This window comes from Sphaerodactylus townsendi, linkage group LG02, assembly GCF_021028975.2.
Source record: "Sphaerodactylus townsendi isolate TG3544 linkage group LG02, MPM_Stown_v2.3, whole genome shotgun sequence".
NCBI lineage: Eukaryota > Metazoa > Chordata > Lepidosauria > Squamata > Sphaerodactylidae > Sphaerodactylus > Sphaerodactylus townsendi.
This window is the reverse complement of record NC_059426.1, coordinates 93,187,200-93,201,988: the sequence shown is the minus strand read 5'-3', so window position 1 is coordinate 93,201,988 and position 14,789 is coordinate 93,187,200. Positions and strand designations below refer to the sequence as shown.

At 42.7% G+C, this 14,789-nt stretch overlaps 1 protein-coding gene across 1 annotated transcript in view; it reads left to right on the top strand.

Annotated features, from left to right (window-relative positions):
* SPON1 (spondin 1) overlaps nucleotides 1-14,789 on the top strand; it is a 397,555-nt gene that overhangs the window by 141,529 nt on the left and 241,237 nt on the right. The window contains exons 4-5 of the mRNA XM_048484581.1: nucleotides 2,193-2,266; nucleotides 12,618-12,698. Of these exons, the coding sequence (XP_048340538.1) occupies nucleotides 2,193-2,266; nucleotides 12,618-12,698 (155 nt within the window). The remainder of the gene's footprint in view (nucleotides 1-2,192; nucleotides 2,267-12,617; nucleotides 12,699-14,789) is intronic.

Genomic DNA, 14,789 nt, shown 5'->3' with positions numbered 1-14,789 from the left:
ACCCACACCACGGCCAGCAGATAAAATGCTACTGACATCACCTTTAACCTCTTCTACCAACGGCATCTGATTAATTTCAAACTATTCCTGAAATTACCAGCTCCTGACTTTCCCACTTATTAAATATTTAAAGTGTAAAACTTGTATTTGATGCTTTTCAAGAGGGAAATGCCCTCCTTGCTCTATCATTCCTTTAAACTTTCTCACAGCTGTCTCTTTTTGGTAAAGAGGATTTTTAGCTGTAGAACTTCTAGCTTCTTTTAACAATTTATCACAGTTTGATATCAACCACTGAACAGTATTTTACGTGCTTAGCAAGCTGTGCTGTGGATGATTTTGTAGGAGATGTTATTTATCTAGTAAGAAAACATTAGATTTTATGTCCACCTTCCCCTGACTAGCTCTGAACTCAAAACAATAATATAAAATATAATTTTAATTTACTGTATTTAATTATTCGATTTATAAACCATTCTCTCACAACCTATGAGGCTCAGAACAGTGCACAATAATATATCAAATTAAAATTGTATAATTAACTATAGATATTAAAAAATACAATTTTCACAGTATAGTTCCCTTCCCTTTTTTAACCCTAAAGGTACGGTTAATAGCAAACATAAAGTATCAATAGAGAAAATACAATGTAAAAAGAATGTAAAAGAACATAAAAACATAAAAAAGGAGAGGCCAGCTAGTTGGATGACCATTGCTGTCCTCAATTATGAGCCTGGAAGACCAACTTTGTTTTACAGACTTTGCGGAACTGCGATAGGTCCCAGATGGCCCTGGCCTCATCAGACAGAGTGTTCGCCCGTACTATATGTCAGTGGTTCTCAACTTGTGGGTCGGGACCCCTTTGGGGGTCGAACGACTCTTTCACAGGGGTTGCCTAAGACTCTCTGCATCAGTTTCTCCATCTGTAAAATGGATAAATGTTAGGGTTGGGGGTATTAAAGGGTCGCAGCACTAGGAAGGTTGAGAACCACTGCTATATGTATGTTATACCTCTCATGCTGCCTTATACCTCTCATGCTGCCTGCTATATGTATTTTATACCTCTCATAAAAGTTGACCTGCCACTGCAGCACCTGTCCGAGCTTCCCATTCAAACCCCGTCCTCCCTGCTGTCTCCTGTAAGTGGGGCGCTGGGGGGGGGTCATGCCCCCAGGTACCATTTAGGCCTGGTACACCACTGTTACACAGGCTAGAGTTTTGTTTGACATTCCCCTAATAGCAGGTTTTGTCTTTTTTCCTTGGTTCTGTGGTTAGGCACTTTCATTCAATTGTATAATTGTATAATTTTATGTTGTTTTAATTCAGTGGTGGCAAATCTATGGCACGGGTGCCAGAGGTGGCACTCAGAGTTCATCATGGGGGGGGGAAATTGCCCCCCCCCCACATATCTAGGCTGGCCTGGGCCACTCGACTTGATGTGTGTGCACCTCAGCGAGCAGGGAGGACTTGACTGGTGGGCCTGGTGCCTGTGCTCCAGGTGGCTGCTGCCCAGGGCAGGGGGCGAGGCAGCAGAGATGCTAGAAAGGTGCATGTGGGACTTGCTGGAGGCTACAGCAGGCTGGCCCCTGCTCAAAGGGGTTATTCAGGTTAAATTGCTGCGTTGGCACTTTGTGATAAATAAGTGGGTTTGGGGTTGCAATTTGGGCACTCGGTCTCGAAAAGGTTCACCATTACTGTTTTAATTGTTTTAATATTTTACGTGTTTTACCTTGGAGACCCTAATCAGACAGAAAGATGGCATTATTTTTATAAATAAATAAATATTGGTGTTTAATAACACTATAAAGATAATGACTGCAGTCCAACAAGTCCTTCTATGGATTTGTACACACTTTAGTAGTTGTTCCTGTGAATGCTTTTTTAAAATTTGCAAGCTTTTAAACACTTAAGCAAGCTGAAATTCTTGTGTTGGGGAAAAAGGCTTTGATTAGCATGTCAAAGAGATCAAGTGTTTCTACTCTTATTGCAACCTGCAAAGTAGATCAATATATAGAAAGCATTGCTTAGGACCAACTACACCCTTCACACCAAATCATTTTATTTGGGTTCAGTTTCCAAAACTATGTCATAAGTATAATTTAAAGAATGCTCCTCACTTTCCGTACTATTTGAAAATTAATTTCTTTGCTGCCTAAATGCATTTCACAAACACTGTGTTTTCATGTCTTCAACAGGGCAAGCATTGTGCAAAAGAGAATTATTTATTTTCAAGATGAAGGATCTCTCACCAAGAGGCTATGTGAACAAGGTATGATAAACATAATTCATTTTTCTCTCTCTGATTGCATTCTCTCCTTCCTAATTTGATCCACTGAAGTAGGTAATCAAACCACAGCTCAGATATGTCTTGGCATTTCTGTCTGTTGCTTTGGATTACAAGGGGGATGAAGCAAAGCAGTTTTAAATCCTATTGATTTCAATTGGAGGAAGAGCTTCTGTTGAAACCAAAACTATTTAACTTTGGCTTTCTTTTACAACAGATTGCATTATAGCCTGAAGGCTATCCTCTGAACTTAAAAAAATACTACTTCCCTCCGTCTTTCTTTGCTAATATCATGACACTGAATTGTGTTCCAGGTTTATCTGGAAACACTCAACAACTAGCCCATTGCTCAACTGTGTAGGCCTTGGCTTCACTGATCTTTTTTTCAGTGGGACATAAAGTGCTGCAACGCTGCTTGTATTTTAGGTTTCTCAGGTTCTTAAAATATTTCTCAGATTCTTAAAATATATGCTAAAGTAGAGATAATCAAAACTATGAGACAAACAAGTGGGATCAGAGTTTTATTTTCATAGTGAGTATTTCCCATCTAGAAGGCATAGACACCATTATTATAATATAAAGATTTCCAAGAACGAATGTTTAAAAATAATAACATTTGCTTCATAATGGATCTCTGATTATCTTTTAAATACAAATTACAACCTTGTGTTGTTCCATTGTAGCTAAGATGCTAAAAATAGGGTAATCAATTAACACAATCACATGGGATTTATAGAATGCCCCTTATCATCAAAATCCAACATGGCTATAATTTGCATTTAAAATATGTGATTTCCATCATGACTTCTCTGATGCTCCATCGAACTGGTATAGCAAGTCAGAGAATTGGTTGTGGAAGTTCCAGAGTTAGCATAAGAGTACAATTGGAACTTACCCGTTCATGCCAGATCTTCCTGAAGATTAGAGTTCCCAGACTCCCATGAGAGCAAGGTATCCCCTGTCTGATCAGCATGGCGGGGGGAAAGGGGCTTCCTGGCAGCAAACAGAACATCACTTCTGTTGCACAGTGGACGATGTCATCATCTTATTGGCAACTTAGGGATGCACTGGTATTTGGGGGAAAAAACTCTGTGGTAAAAACAGCTTCTACCACAGAGTTTTTACCCAGTACTGTTTTGGGTTTGGTTAATTACCAGTGATGTGAAAACATCACTTCCATTGTGTACCAGAAGCGACAATGCTGTGTAGCTACTGACATTGGCCTCTTTGTTGTTAAATCACCATATACCCTGCCAATTCCCTGGGGGTACCTATCGACTATATCGTATGTGGATTAGGTGTGCTGCACAAAAGTACTTGTGTAGTTGTTGTAGTCAGGAGGAGAAGGGAAATGGCAAGGGCAACACTGGTCTTAATCACAGCAGCCTAATGTGAGCAGGCAAGGATGCAATAAGTTACTGTAGCTATTAATCCATTCTTATATATGTAGTGTTTTAATGGATTGTTTGAGGATAACTGAGGATCCAACTCAGTAAGTTGCTCAGTAAGTTGTCTCCTTTCAGTGTAGTGCAAAGCAATCTTTTTCACCTCAGAGGCACAAAAGCGGAAGCATCAATCAGCAGCTGCAGCTGCCTTGCAAAAATGGAGGAAGCCTGGGAGCCGTGGCTCTGCTTACTCTCTCCTCAAGCAGGCCATGCCCCTCACCTGCTTGCTGCAGTCTTGGCCCAGGCCACCTGTAAACTCTCCACTTCCCCTGCAATAGCACTTCCTGCCCCAATGAGCCCTCAGTCCCCCTTTTTCCTCCTTCCTTTGCTCTCATTAGGCACCCTCCCATTTCCCTCTGTGCTCCCAGCATGGCTCCCTTCCCAGTCCAAGGCCTCCCTCTCTGCCCAAATGTCAAGCCGGCCCCATGAGGCCTGGTCTGGCTTGCTCTGGTCTTCTGTGTAGTACTTGTGTAGTTGTTCTTCTTGTGTAGTTGGCCTTCTGTGGAGCAGCTTCTTTCAAGGCCTCCTGCCAGCTGGCTTAGTTCTCCACAAGCAGGTCTCTCAATAGACTCATTTTGTAAGCAACACCCACAAATTCATTTTTTCACCTGCTTGCCCTCAACCTCTCTCACAGAGGCATATCTAGGGAAAATGTAGCCTGGTGCAAAATCTTTGGTCGTGGTGGGTGAGGCGGCCACCCAAACGGGTCAGGGGGAAGAAACCTCAGATTTTGCCCTGAGCTCCATTTTGCCTAGACACGCCTCTGAGTCTGAGCTTAATCTTTCTTTAAACCCAAGAATGTTGGATTAATCTGGTCTTAACTTTGATAGTTTTTTTAAAAATATACTGAAATGTATGCTGCATGATACTTAATTGAGTTTGATAAATGTGACATCTTTGATAGTGGCCAGGAGTTTTACTTTCTTGGAACATTTAGATATGCAGATTGCTCTCATTTTCAACAGCTCTTTATGCTATGAATGGAGAATATGCTCAATGAAGCTACCAAAGCAAGTTACGTAAATGGAATAGAAACATCTGTTTCATGTTCTTGTATATAGAACAATTGAAGGAAGCATAAGGGGGAGGAGAGTACTTGCCATCTAGAATCTAAAGTATGTTATGGTATTTTCCAGAATAGGAAAACATGCATCTTAAAAAAGGCTAAAGCAACTTTTGTTTAAAGTTATAGCGTTAAACATTAGAACACACAGAAGGCATTTGTTTGAAATCATGCTTTGGGTGCAAACTGGAGATTGCTAAGTCAATGAATCAATTATGTAAATGTATATTTCCTGAAATATTGCTCTGTTCTCATGGTATGAAACTGTCCGCATTTCCACTTTTAGAATTGCTTGCTTGAAAGTGCCTCCAATGAATGTTACCCTTACTTACCACAGTTTTCCTTCTCAGGCTTAGACTAAACATCAACCCATTTACATCTAAAGCTGAGTAGGTGTGTTTTGTTTCTGTAACACAAATACAGGGCATATGTGAGGTGAACTAAATTTTGATTTCTTTGCTGCCTGACTTGACTGTATTGATATCTTTGCCAGCTCCAGTATTGAAAGTGAGCTTGTGCTACATTTTTGTAAAACATTTTTTCCATTAGTGGGCTAATGTCTGTAAATACATGAGGATTCCCTGCCAAGCCTAATTTAGTCTTCATTAGCAGCTCCCACTAAGATAAGAGAACACAATTATAATGTGAAAATATCAGAAGCTAGTATAGGTCCAGTGGTTATAGCAGCAGACTCTAATCTGGAAAACCAAGCTTGATTTTTCACTTCTTCACATGAAGCCTGTTAGGTAACCTTGGTCTGGTCACAGTTCTCTCAGAATCCTTTCAGTCTTATGGAGGCAAGCAATGGCCAACCACCTCCAAATGTCAGTTCCCTTGAACCTTCTGTGGGGTTGCTCTTTGTTAGTTGTGACTTAATGGTACACACACACATTTAAAAGGGAAGAATTGTATCAGTCTCTGGAACCAGCAGAGAGGAGTAGCAGCAGTGGAGGAGAAGACTTGGCCAGGAAGAGCAGAGTGACCTGCTGGTGTTCATTTTGGAGGGCTTTTCTCAAAGCCACAGCTTTTAAAACAGTGTATTTTAACAGGGGTTATCTCTTTTTCTCCTTGTAAGGCTCCTGTGAGCCAAGGCTGCTGAATCTGGAAGGTGGGGCTTAACAGGGGTTAACAGAGTTCATCTCTTGTTCCTCTTTGTCCTGAGAGGTGGGGCTTTTGTCCTGAGAGGTGGGGCTTTAGTTCAATCTCTGGAACCAGCGGCGCGCGCCTAACGGCGTGCGCAATTTTAATTTAATTTTTTAATTTTTTTGTTTTTTAAATTAATAAGGACATATTTGACAGATAGTACGTGCAGATAGCTCCAGGGGGGCAGTGACTAAAAGCTTAATATTTAAATATCTAAACAAATCAGATATGAAGGCAGAAAGCCAGCAGGGGGATGGGGGCTTTCCAGTGTTTTGCACTGAGTGTCACATGTATGACTATCTGCCACTAGGACAGAAGTCGTGGGTGTGCCCTCGCTGCAATGAGCTCCTGGCACTCAAGGAACGTGTGAGTTCTCTTGAAGCCAAGGTGGCAGACCTGGAGAAGCTGAAAGAGGCAGAGAGGGTGACAGACGAGGCTTTCAGGGACCTAACAGCCGGGTCCCACTCCCAAGGTGACATCTCTTCAGATGTCATGGAGAATGAAGGTCTTGGGGACGGAGGGTGCCAGTCTGAGGTGGGGGAAGATGTTCCCTTAGATGGGATCCCTTCCTTAACTGGTGATCAGCTATCCTCTCGCACTGAGGATACCCCTCGGGGAGGTGGGGGGCTCCTTGTAGTGGGTGATTCAATCATTAGAAATGTAGAGAGTTGGGTTTGTGAGACGTGTGATGACCGCATGGTGACGTGCCTGCCTGGTGCGAAGGTTGCGGATGTCACGCTTCGTCTAGATAGGCTTTTAGACAGTGCTGGGGTGGAGTCAGCAGTTGTGGTCCACATTGGCACCAACGACATTGGGAAATGTAGCCGGGAGGTTCTGGAAGCTAAATTTAGGCTGCTAGGAAACAGGTTGAAGTCCAGGACCCCCAAGGTGGCATTCTCAGAAATGCTACCTGTTCCACGCGCAGGGTGAGCTAGGCAAGCGGAGATACAGGGTCTCAATGCGTGGATGAGAAGGTGGTGTAAGGCAGAGGGTTTCAGATTTGTCAGGAACTGGGGAACCTTTTGGGACAAGGCAGGCCTGTACAAACGGGATGGGCTTCATCTTAACCAAAGAGGAACCAGGCTGCTGGTGCGCAACATTAAAAAGGTGGCAGAACAGCTTTTAAACTGATCACTGGGGGAAAGCCGACAGGAGCTGAGGTGACTTCGGTTCGGAATACAGTATCTATGGGGATGCAGACAGAGAGGGAGGTTTTTCTAAATCAACCACAAACAAGCGAGGAACATAGCAATGTGCATGTGACAAGGGATAGTGTCTACAAAAGACTTGAGGGTAAAGCACATAAATCCCAGGTTAAGGACAGAGACAGGGTATACAGGTGTCTCTATGCTAATAGTAGAAGCCTTCGACCTAAAATGAGGGAGCTGGAGTACAGAGTTTTGAAGGAGGACTTTGATATAGTGGGCATTACAGAGACATGGTGGAATGAGGAGAACCAGGGGGATGCTGTTATACCAGGCTACAGGCTCTATAGGAAGGATAGGACAGGGCGCATTGGAGGTGGAGTTGCCCTTTACATCAAAGAGACCATAGTATCACATAAAATAGACAATGCAGTGAGCTGGTCTCTCACAGAATCACTGTGGATATCAATACCAGGGGTGAAGGACAGTTTAATATTAGGAATATATTATCGTCCCCCCCTGACCAAAGTGCACAAGATGATTCTGAGATGGAAAAAGAAATTAGAGAGGCCAACAAAACCAAAAATGGAGTGGTAATGGGTGATTTTGACTCTACCCGTATGAATTGTAGAAATGAATGTTCAGGTCATAGTAAGGAGAGAGCATTCCTGGATATGCTAAATGACTGTGGCTTAGAGCAGATGGTTGTGGAACCAACCAGGGGAGAGGTGATCCTAGATCTAATTCTATGTGGGACCCAGGACCTTGTGCGGGAAGTCAGTGTTGTTGAGCTGATAGGGAACAGCGACCACAATGCTGTCAGATTCAGTATCTCAGCATGCGAACAAGTGGCAACTACTAATGTAGTTACATTCGCCTTCAGAAAGGGAAATTTCTCAAAGATGAGGGGGATAGTGCACAGGAAGCTGAAAGGGAAAATCAAGAGAGTCAAAACTGTCCAGGATGCTTGGAGGTTATTAAAAAACACAGTAATAAAAGCTCAGCTGGAATGTGTTCCACAGGTTAGAAAAGGCAGCACCCAGTCCAAAAGAAAGCCACCATGGTTAACAAGAGAGGTTGAGGAAATTATCAGAAAAAAGATGTCTTTTAGAAAATGGAAGTCCAGTTTGACTGATGAAGAATATGAGAAGGAACACAAATGGTGGCAAAAGAGAAGCAAGTTAGCTGTAAGGGAGGCAAAAAAGGATTATGAGGAACGCATGGCTGCGAACATCAAGACCAGCAACAAACAGTTCTTCAAGTACATCAAAAGCAGGAAGCCAGCAAGGGAAGCGGTAGGCCCGTTAGATGACAAAGGAACAAAGGGTGTGCTAAAAGATGGCAGGGAGATTGCAGAGAAGCTGAATGAATTCTTTGCATCTGTCTTCACCCAAGAAGAGGTGAGGAAAATTCCTGCACCTGAACCAAGCTTCTTAGGAGGCGAATCCGAGGAACTAGCGAAGATAGTGGTAGACAAGGAAGAAGTTCTGGCAGTCATTGATAAACTAAATGTTACCAAATCCCCTGGCCCAGATTGCATTCACCCAAGAGTTCTTAAAGGGCTCAAGCATGAAATTGCTGATCTTCTCACTTTAATATGCAACTTATCTCTGAAATCAGGCTCCATCCCTGAAGACTGGAAGATGGCCAATGTCACACCAATCTTTAAGAAAGGATCTAGAGGGGACCCGGGAAATTACAGGCCAGTCAGTTTGACATGTGTTCCTGGTAAATTAGTAGAATCTATCATTAAAGATAAAATTATTAAACATGTAGAAAAGCAAGACCTGCTGAGAAAGAGTCAGCATGGCTTTTGCAGAGGCAAATCCTGTCTTACAAACTTACTAGAGTTCTTTGAGGGTGTAAACAGGCATGTGGACAGGGGTGAACCGGTGGACATTGTCTACTTGGATTTCCAAAAGGCTTTTGACAAAGTTCCTCACCAGAGACTGTTGAGAAAACTCAGCAATGAAGGAATAAGAGGGGAAGTCCTCCTATGGATTAAAAACTGGTTGAGAAACAGGAAACAAAGAGCGGGTGTAAATGGGAAGTTCTCACAATGGAGAGATGTAAGGAGTGGTGTCCCCCAAGGATCCGTATTGGGACCAGTGCTCTTTAACCTATTCATAAATGACCTGGAAGTAGGGGTGGGTAGTGTGGTGGCCAAGTTTGCAGATGATACCAAATTATGTAGGGTGGTGAGAACCACAAAGGATTGCGAAGAGCTCCAAGCGGACCTTGATAAATTAGGTGAGTGGGCTCAGAAATGGCAAATGCAGGTCAATGTAGCAAAATGTAAAGTGATGCACACAGGGGCAAAAAATCCAAACTTCACATACACGCTACAGGGGTCAGTGCTATCAGTCACAGACCAGGAAAGGAATTTAGGTGTCTTAGTTGATAGTTCCATGGGAATGTCAACTCAATGCATGGCAGCTGTAAAAAAGGCAAACTCTATGCTGGGGATCATTAGAAAAGGAATTGATCATAAAACTGCAAAGATTGTCATGCCCTTATATAAAGAAGTGGTGCGACTGCACTTGGAGTACTGTGTCCAGTTCTGGTCGCCGCATCTCAAAAAGGATATTGAGGAGATAGAAAAAGTGCAGAGAAGGGCAACAAGGATGATTGAGGGACTGGAGCACCTTCCCTATGAGGAGAGGCTGCAGCATTTGGGACTCTTTAGTTTGGAGAGGAGGCGGCTGAGGGGGGATATGATTGAAGTCTCCAAAATTATGCATGGGGTAGAAAATGTTGACAGAGAGAAATTTTCTCTCTTTCTCACAATACTAGAACCAGGGGGCATACATTGAAAATGCCGGGGGGAAGAATTAGAAGTAATAAAAGCTGAAAACACTTCTTCAATGCTAACGCAGGATTGGTGTTTGGAATTATGCTGCCACAGGAGGTGGTGATGGCCACTAAACCTGGATAGCTTTAAAAGGGGCTTGGACAGATTTTATGGAGGAGAAGTTCGATTTCCATGGCTACCAATCTCGTCTGATCCCTCCTTGATCTGAGATTGCAAATGCTCCCCAACACTGACCAGGGTAATCGGGAGCAAACAGCCGCAGAGCAGGCCAATATGCGCTCTCTCACATCCTACATGTGAGCTCCACAGGGCACCTGGTGGGCCACTGCGAGGAGCAGAGAGCTGGACTAGATGGACTTTGGTCTGATCCAGCTGGCTTGTTCTTATGTTCTTCTTCTTATGTTCTTATCTCCTCATAAGTACACTGACAACTGTTCTAACCAGCTAAATGGGCCTTGTACAAATATACAAGTAGAAGAAAATCCCTTTCTTTAAAGAAATTCTAAAAAGGAGGTAGGCTTTATTCTTTGTATACAAACTACATGTTGATTTTATTTATTATTGATTTTAAATATTTATAATCTCAACTGTGGCTTGACAGAGTTTATCCCATGTGACCAGGCAGGAAGTTCTTCAGAGTTCACCAAACGGACCTAGCAGTGGCGAAGCCACCAGGGGGAGGGAGTGCGCCATGCACCGGGCGCACGATTTTGGGTCTCGTGGGGGAAGCATTGCACCCCGAGACCCTCCTCCCCCCCTTCTCTCCCACTCTGCACTCCTCTACGCATGGTTCCTCCCATACTTGTTTACATTGCCCACAAAAGGATCTCCTGGGAAATGTAGTTCCCACCAGGGTCTTTGAAGCCTGGAAGGGAACAGGCCTGTTCTCCAGCCTGCTCGGTTTCTTAAGTAAGTGTGGGGGGCGGGGTGCTGCTACGGGGGGATGAAAATCACCCCCCGCCACCACCCACTTACATTACAAACCGAGCAGGCTGGAGAACAGGTTTCAAAAGCCCTGGTAGGAACTACATTTCCCAGGGTCTCCTGGAAAATGTAGTTCCCACCAGGGCCTTTGAAGCCTGGAAGGGAAGAGGTTTGTTCTCCAGCCTGCTCGGTTCCTAAAGTAAGTGTAGGGGGGTGCCGGGAGGATGCCGCATGTGGGGGGGGGCAAAAAAGACAGAGTGCACACCGGGTGCACTCTGGCCCAGCTACACCTCTGGGACCTAGTCCTGGTAGGAAGAAGCACACCAATGGGGGAGGAAATGAATATACTTCTCCTGCATCCCCCCCCTTGCTCATCACCACTAGAGAAAAACACACCAATGTGGGGAGGAGAGGAGGAGAGCTTCCTACAGCTTAGGCTGCTGGATAGTGTAGACCTTTCCCCTCTGGGAGGAGCTGGAATTGGGGGGGGCCCAGATCGCCAAGGACTACAGTTCCCAGCAGCCCTCTCTTTTTTTCTGTTCATTGTTGGGGACACATTGCTCAATTATACAGTAAAAATTCCCCCATTTCCACCTGCCCCAAATTTCTGAAATTGTTCAGATAGTTTTCCACATGAAGCTTTTGTAATTTTCAGTTTACATTTTTTTCAGGTTTCTGATTCACCCCAGTACATGTATTCATTGGTTAAATCACTGTACAAAGTATAATTTCATGATTGCCTCAAGTTTACTTTTTGCTCTGTGACTTCATTCATTTACTTATGTGCCCAGATCAAATCAATGTTGATGGTCATCAGTGAATTAAAGGAGAATGATCTAAACTGAAAAATGGAAAACTGTACATACACCAATTTCAAAAATGAGTTTTTAAAAATATCTAATTTAAATTGGAAGTTGAGTATAGCTGAGTATCAGAGGCGTTCCTCCCATTGGGCAAAGTGGGCAGTTGCCCAGAGCACCACCTTGTGGGGGGGCACCAAAAATGCAGGTGGGATTTTTTTTTAATTTTCAGGGTTTTTTTCTGTTTTTGGCCTGCAGGGGTCGCAGTTTTTAGGCTAGCAGCACCAAAATTTCAGGGATTTTTCATGAGACTATCCTAATGATATCACCCAGGTTTGGTGATGTTTGGTTTAGGGAATCCAAAATTATGGACTCCCATAGGGAGTGTCCCCATCCCCCATTGTTTCCAATGGGAGCTAATAGGAGATGGGGGCTACACCTTTGAGGGTCCATAACTTTGGGCCCCCTCTGGAACTGGGAAATCCTATCACTAAAATCCTGGAGTGGTTCTTCACATCAGTTGGGGCTCATGAAGATACTCTGAAATTTTGGTGCTGCTATCTTAATAATTGCACCCCTGACAGCAGGCACACCCTAAAAATTTCCCCAGATTCTCCTTTTAAATCCACCCCCTTTCCTGCCAATGCTAATGTTTTCTTTCTTTCTTTTATTCTTTCAATGCCTAATAAAGGTTGTTGTTGTTTTTTTGGGGGGCATCAAACCTGTAGTTTCCGCTCCCTTAGGGTTCCAGTTGATTTGCCTAGGTACGCCACTGCTGAGTATAAATCAAGGCAGAGAGAACCCAGGGAACAATAACAAAAAACAACAACATAAATCGACGCATTTTACAAATTATTATAAAATTATACTAGAGGTTTTACAGATTATTTAAGCAGAAGAGAAGCTCAGTAGTTACTTCATATGCCAGCATTTTATTCTAACTTTTCCAGCTCATTTAATGCTTTGATTCATGTGCAGTAACATGAGAGCTTCTTTCTTTGTAGACTCAACCTTGGAGGGTGTGACTGATAAACCAATCATAGATTGCTTTTCGTGCCACCTGTGGGATCTGCTGGCAATTATAGGCTTTACTCTTTTTATGTGAAAAACTGGTCAATGCAAGGCACACACCTAAAAAGAAGACTATCCCGCATCGTGAGAATTATTTTATTTTTTAATTATATGTTCCCGCACTTCTGTCTCTCAAACAGTTTACACCACTTTTGTGTTTGGATTTTGCTCAGAAACATAGTTGAAAGTGCTCAGAAACATGGTTCAGTCCATGTAGAGTAGTTTGCTTATTTTGTTGAACTTGCTTTTCAAATCTCATGTTTGATCTTCAAATATTAGCATCATGGCACTCACAAAGAAGCCAAGCAAACCGTTTCCTTAAACTTAGGTAATATACTGCACATTGTGTGGTCTTTATTAAAAGTTGTGTGTATAGTTCCCCCCCCCCCCGCAATATTGCTAGCGAGAGAACAGAACTTTTTATCAATTGGTATTCGATACATTCTTCACAGATTTTTGTCTGAAATTGTATTAAGTTGAACTGTGGCTAGGTAAGATATGGAGATGGGCACAAATGAAAGAGTTTATATACATGAACTATAATAACAGTGTTTATATCAACATATTAAAATGTGTGGTTTAAATTTGTGATAACAAAGCACATTAAATGGCTGGGTATTCTCAGAACTATAGTAAGGCATCTGATATAGTTGATGAAGGTGTACATTTAATATAGGGTATTTGTTAGAGTTATTATTTGTGTCTTTAATTTATGTTAAAGGATCATACAAATTAATGAAGTTAATTTGGTACTGTGCTGGCAATTTTCTTAATTATGTGGGTTCCCTTCCTTCAGTTTCAATTGACAATTCAATCTAGTTTTAAGCCAATCAGGATCATGATTAACAGTGCAATCTTTTGCTATTATTCAAGTATAAGTTCATTGAAATATCTGTTTGGTACATATATTATGGTCCACCACAATTATCCATCAGTGTGAGGAGAAAGTAGTCTAATCCAGACTGTACCATATTTGTTTTAACATAGTATAATCCTATAATTACATATTTTATCCATAGGTAGGGTTGCCAGCTCTCGGTTGGGAAATACCTGGAGATTTTATAGGTACCACTGGGAGGGCAGGGTTTAGGGAAGAAGATTTTGGATTTATATCCCACCTTTCTCTCCTGTAAGGAGACTCAAGGTGACCTACAAGCTCCTTTCCCTTTTTCTCCCCACAACAGACACCTTGTGAGGTAGGTGGGGCTGAGAGAGTTCCGAAGAACTGTGACTAGCCCAAGGGTTACCCAGCAGGAATGTAGGAGTGCGGAAACACATCTGGTTCACCAGATAAGCCTCTGCCACTCAGGTGGAGAAGTGGGGAATCAAACCTTGTTCTCCAGGTTAGAATCCATCTGCTCTTAACCACTACACCACACTGGCTGGGAGAGGAGGGACCTCAGCAAGATAAAATACAATAAGGTCCACCCTCCAAAGCCGCCATTTTCTCCAGAGGGACTGATCTTTGTCATCTGGAAATCAAGTATAATAACTGGACATTTCCAGGTTCCACCCAGACTTTGGCAAACCTATGTATGGGAAGAGGGAGAGTTTCACTTGGGAAGTTAGCAGAATACAGTCAGGATCTCAAACAAACTGTGTACTTGTAAACTCATTGTGGGGGAGGCAAGCTCAGAATGATTGTCCCATGCTGGTTGTCCCACAGTCTCCAGAGAGAACCTTGAATACAAATAAATGTACCATATATACTTGTGTGTAAGTTGACCCACATATAAGTCGAGGCACCTAATTTTACCACAAAAAACTGGGATAACTTATTGACTCGTGTATAAGTCGAGGGTGGAAAATGCAGCAGTATCACATTTAGAAGACCACAATCAGCTCTGTGTAGCCTACTTAAATAAATGTTTAAATTAATGAAGCAAGCAGTGTCACCTATTACTTTGTCTCCGTATGGGATTGAAGTAGCACACAAGTATTCAAGATTCATACTAGGTTTAGCTATGAACCCTCTCAAGGCACACCATTTCAATTCACTAATTGTTTAGGCTGGTCCTGTAAGTTGTCTTGCTAGTCAGTGTGTGCTTAGGACATCTGATTTTCACCAGGACATGTTTGTTTGTTTATTTTAAATATTTCTACAC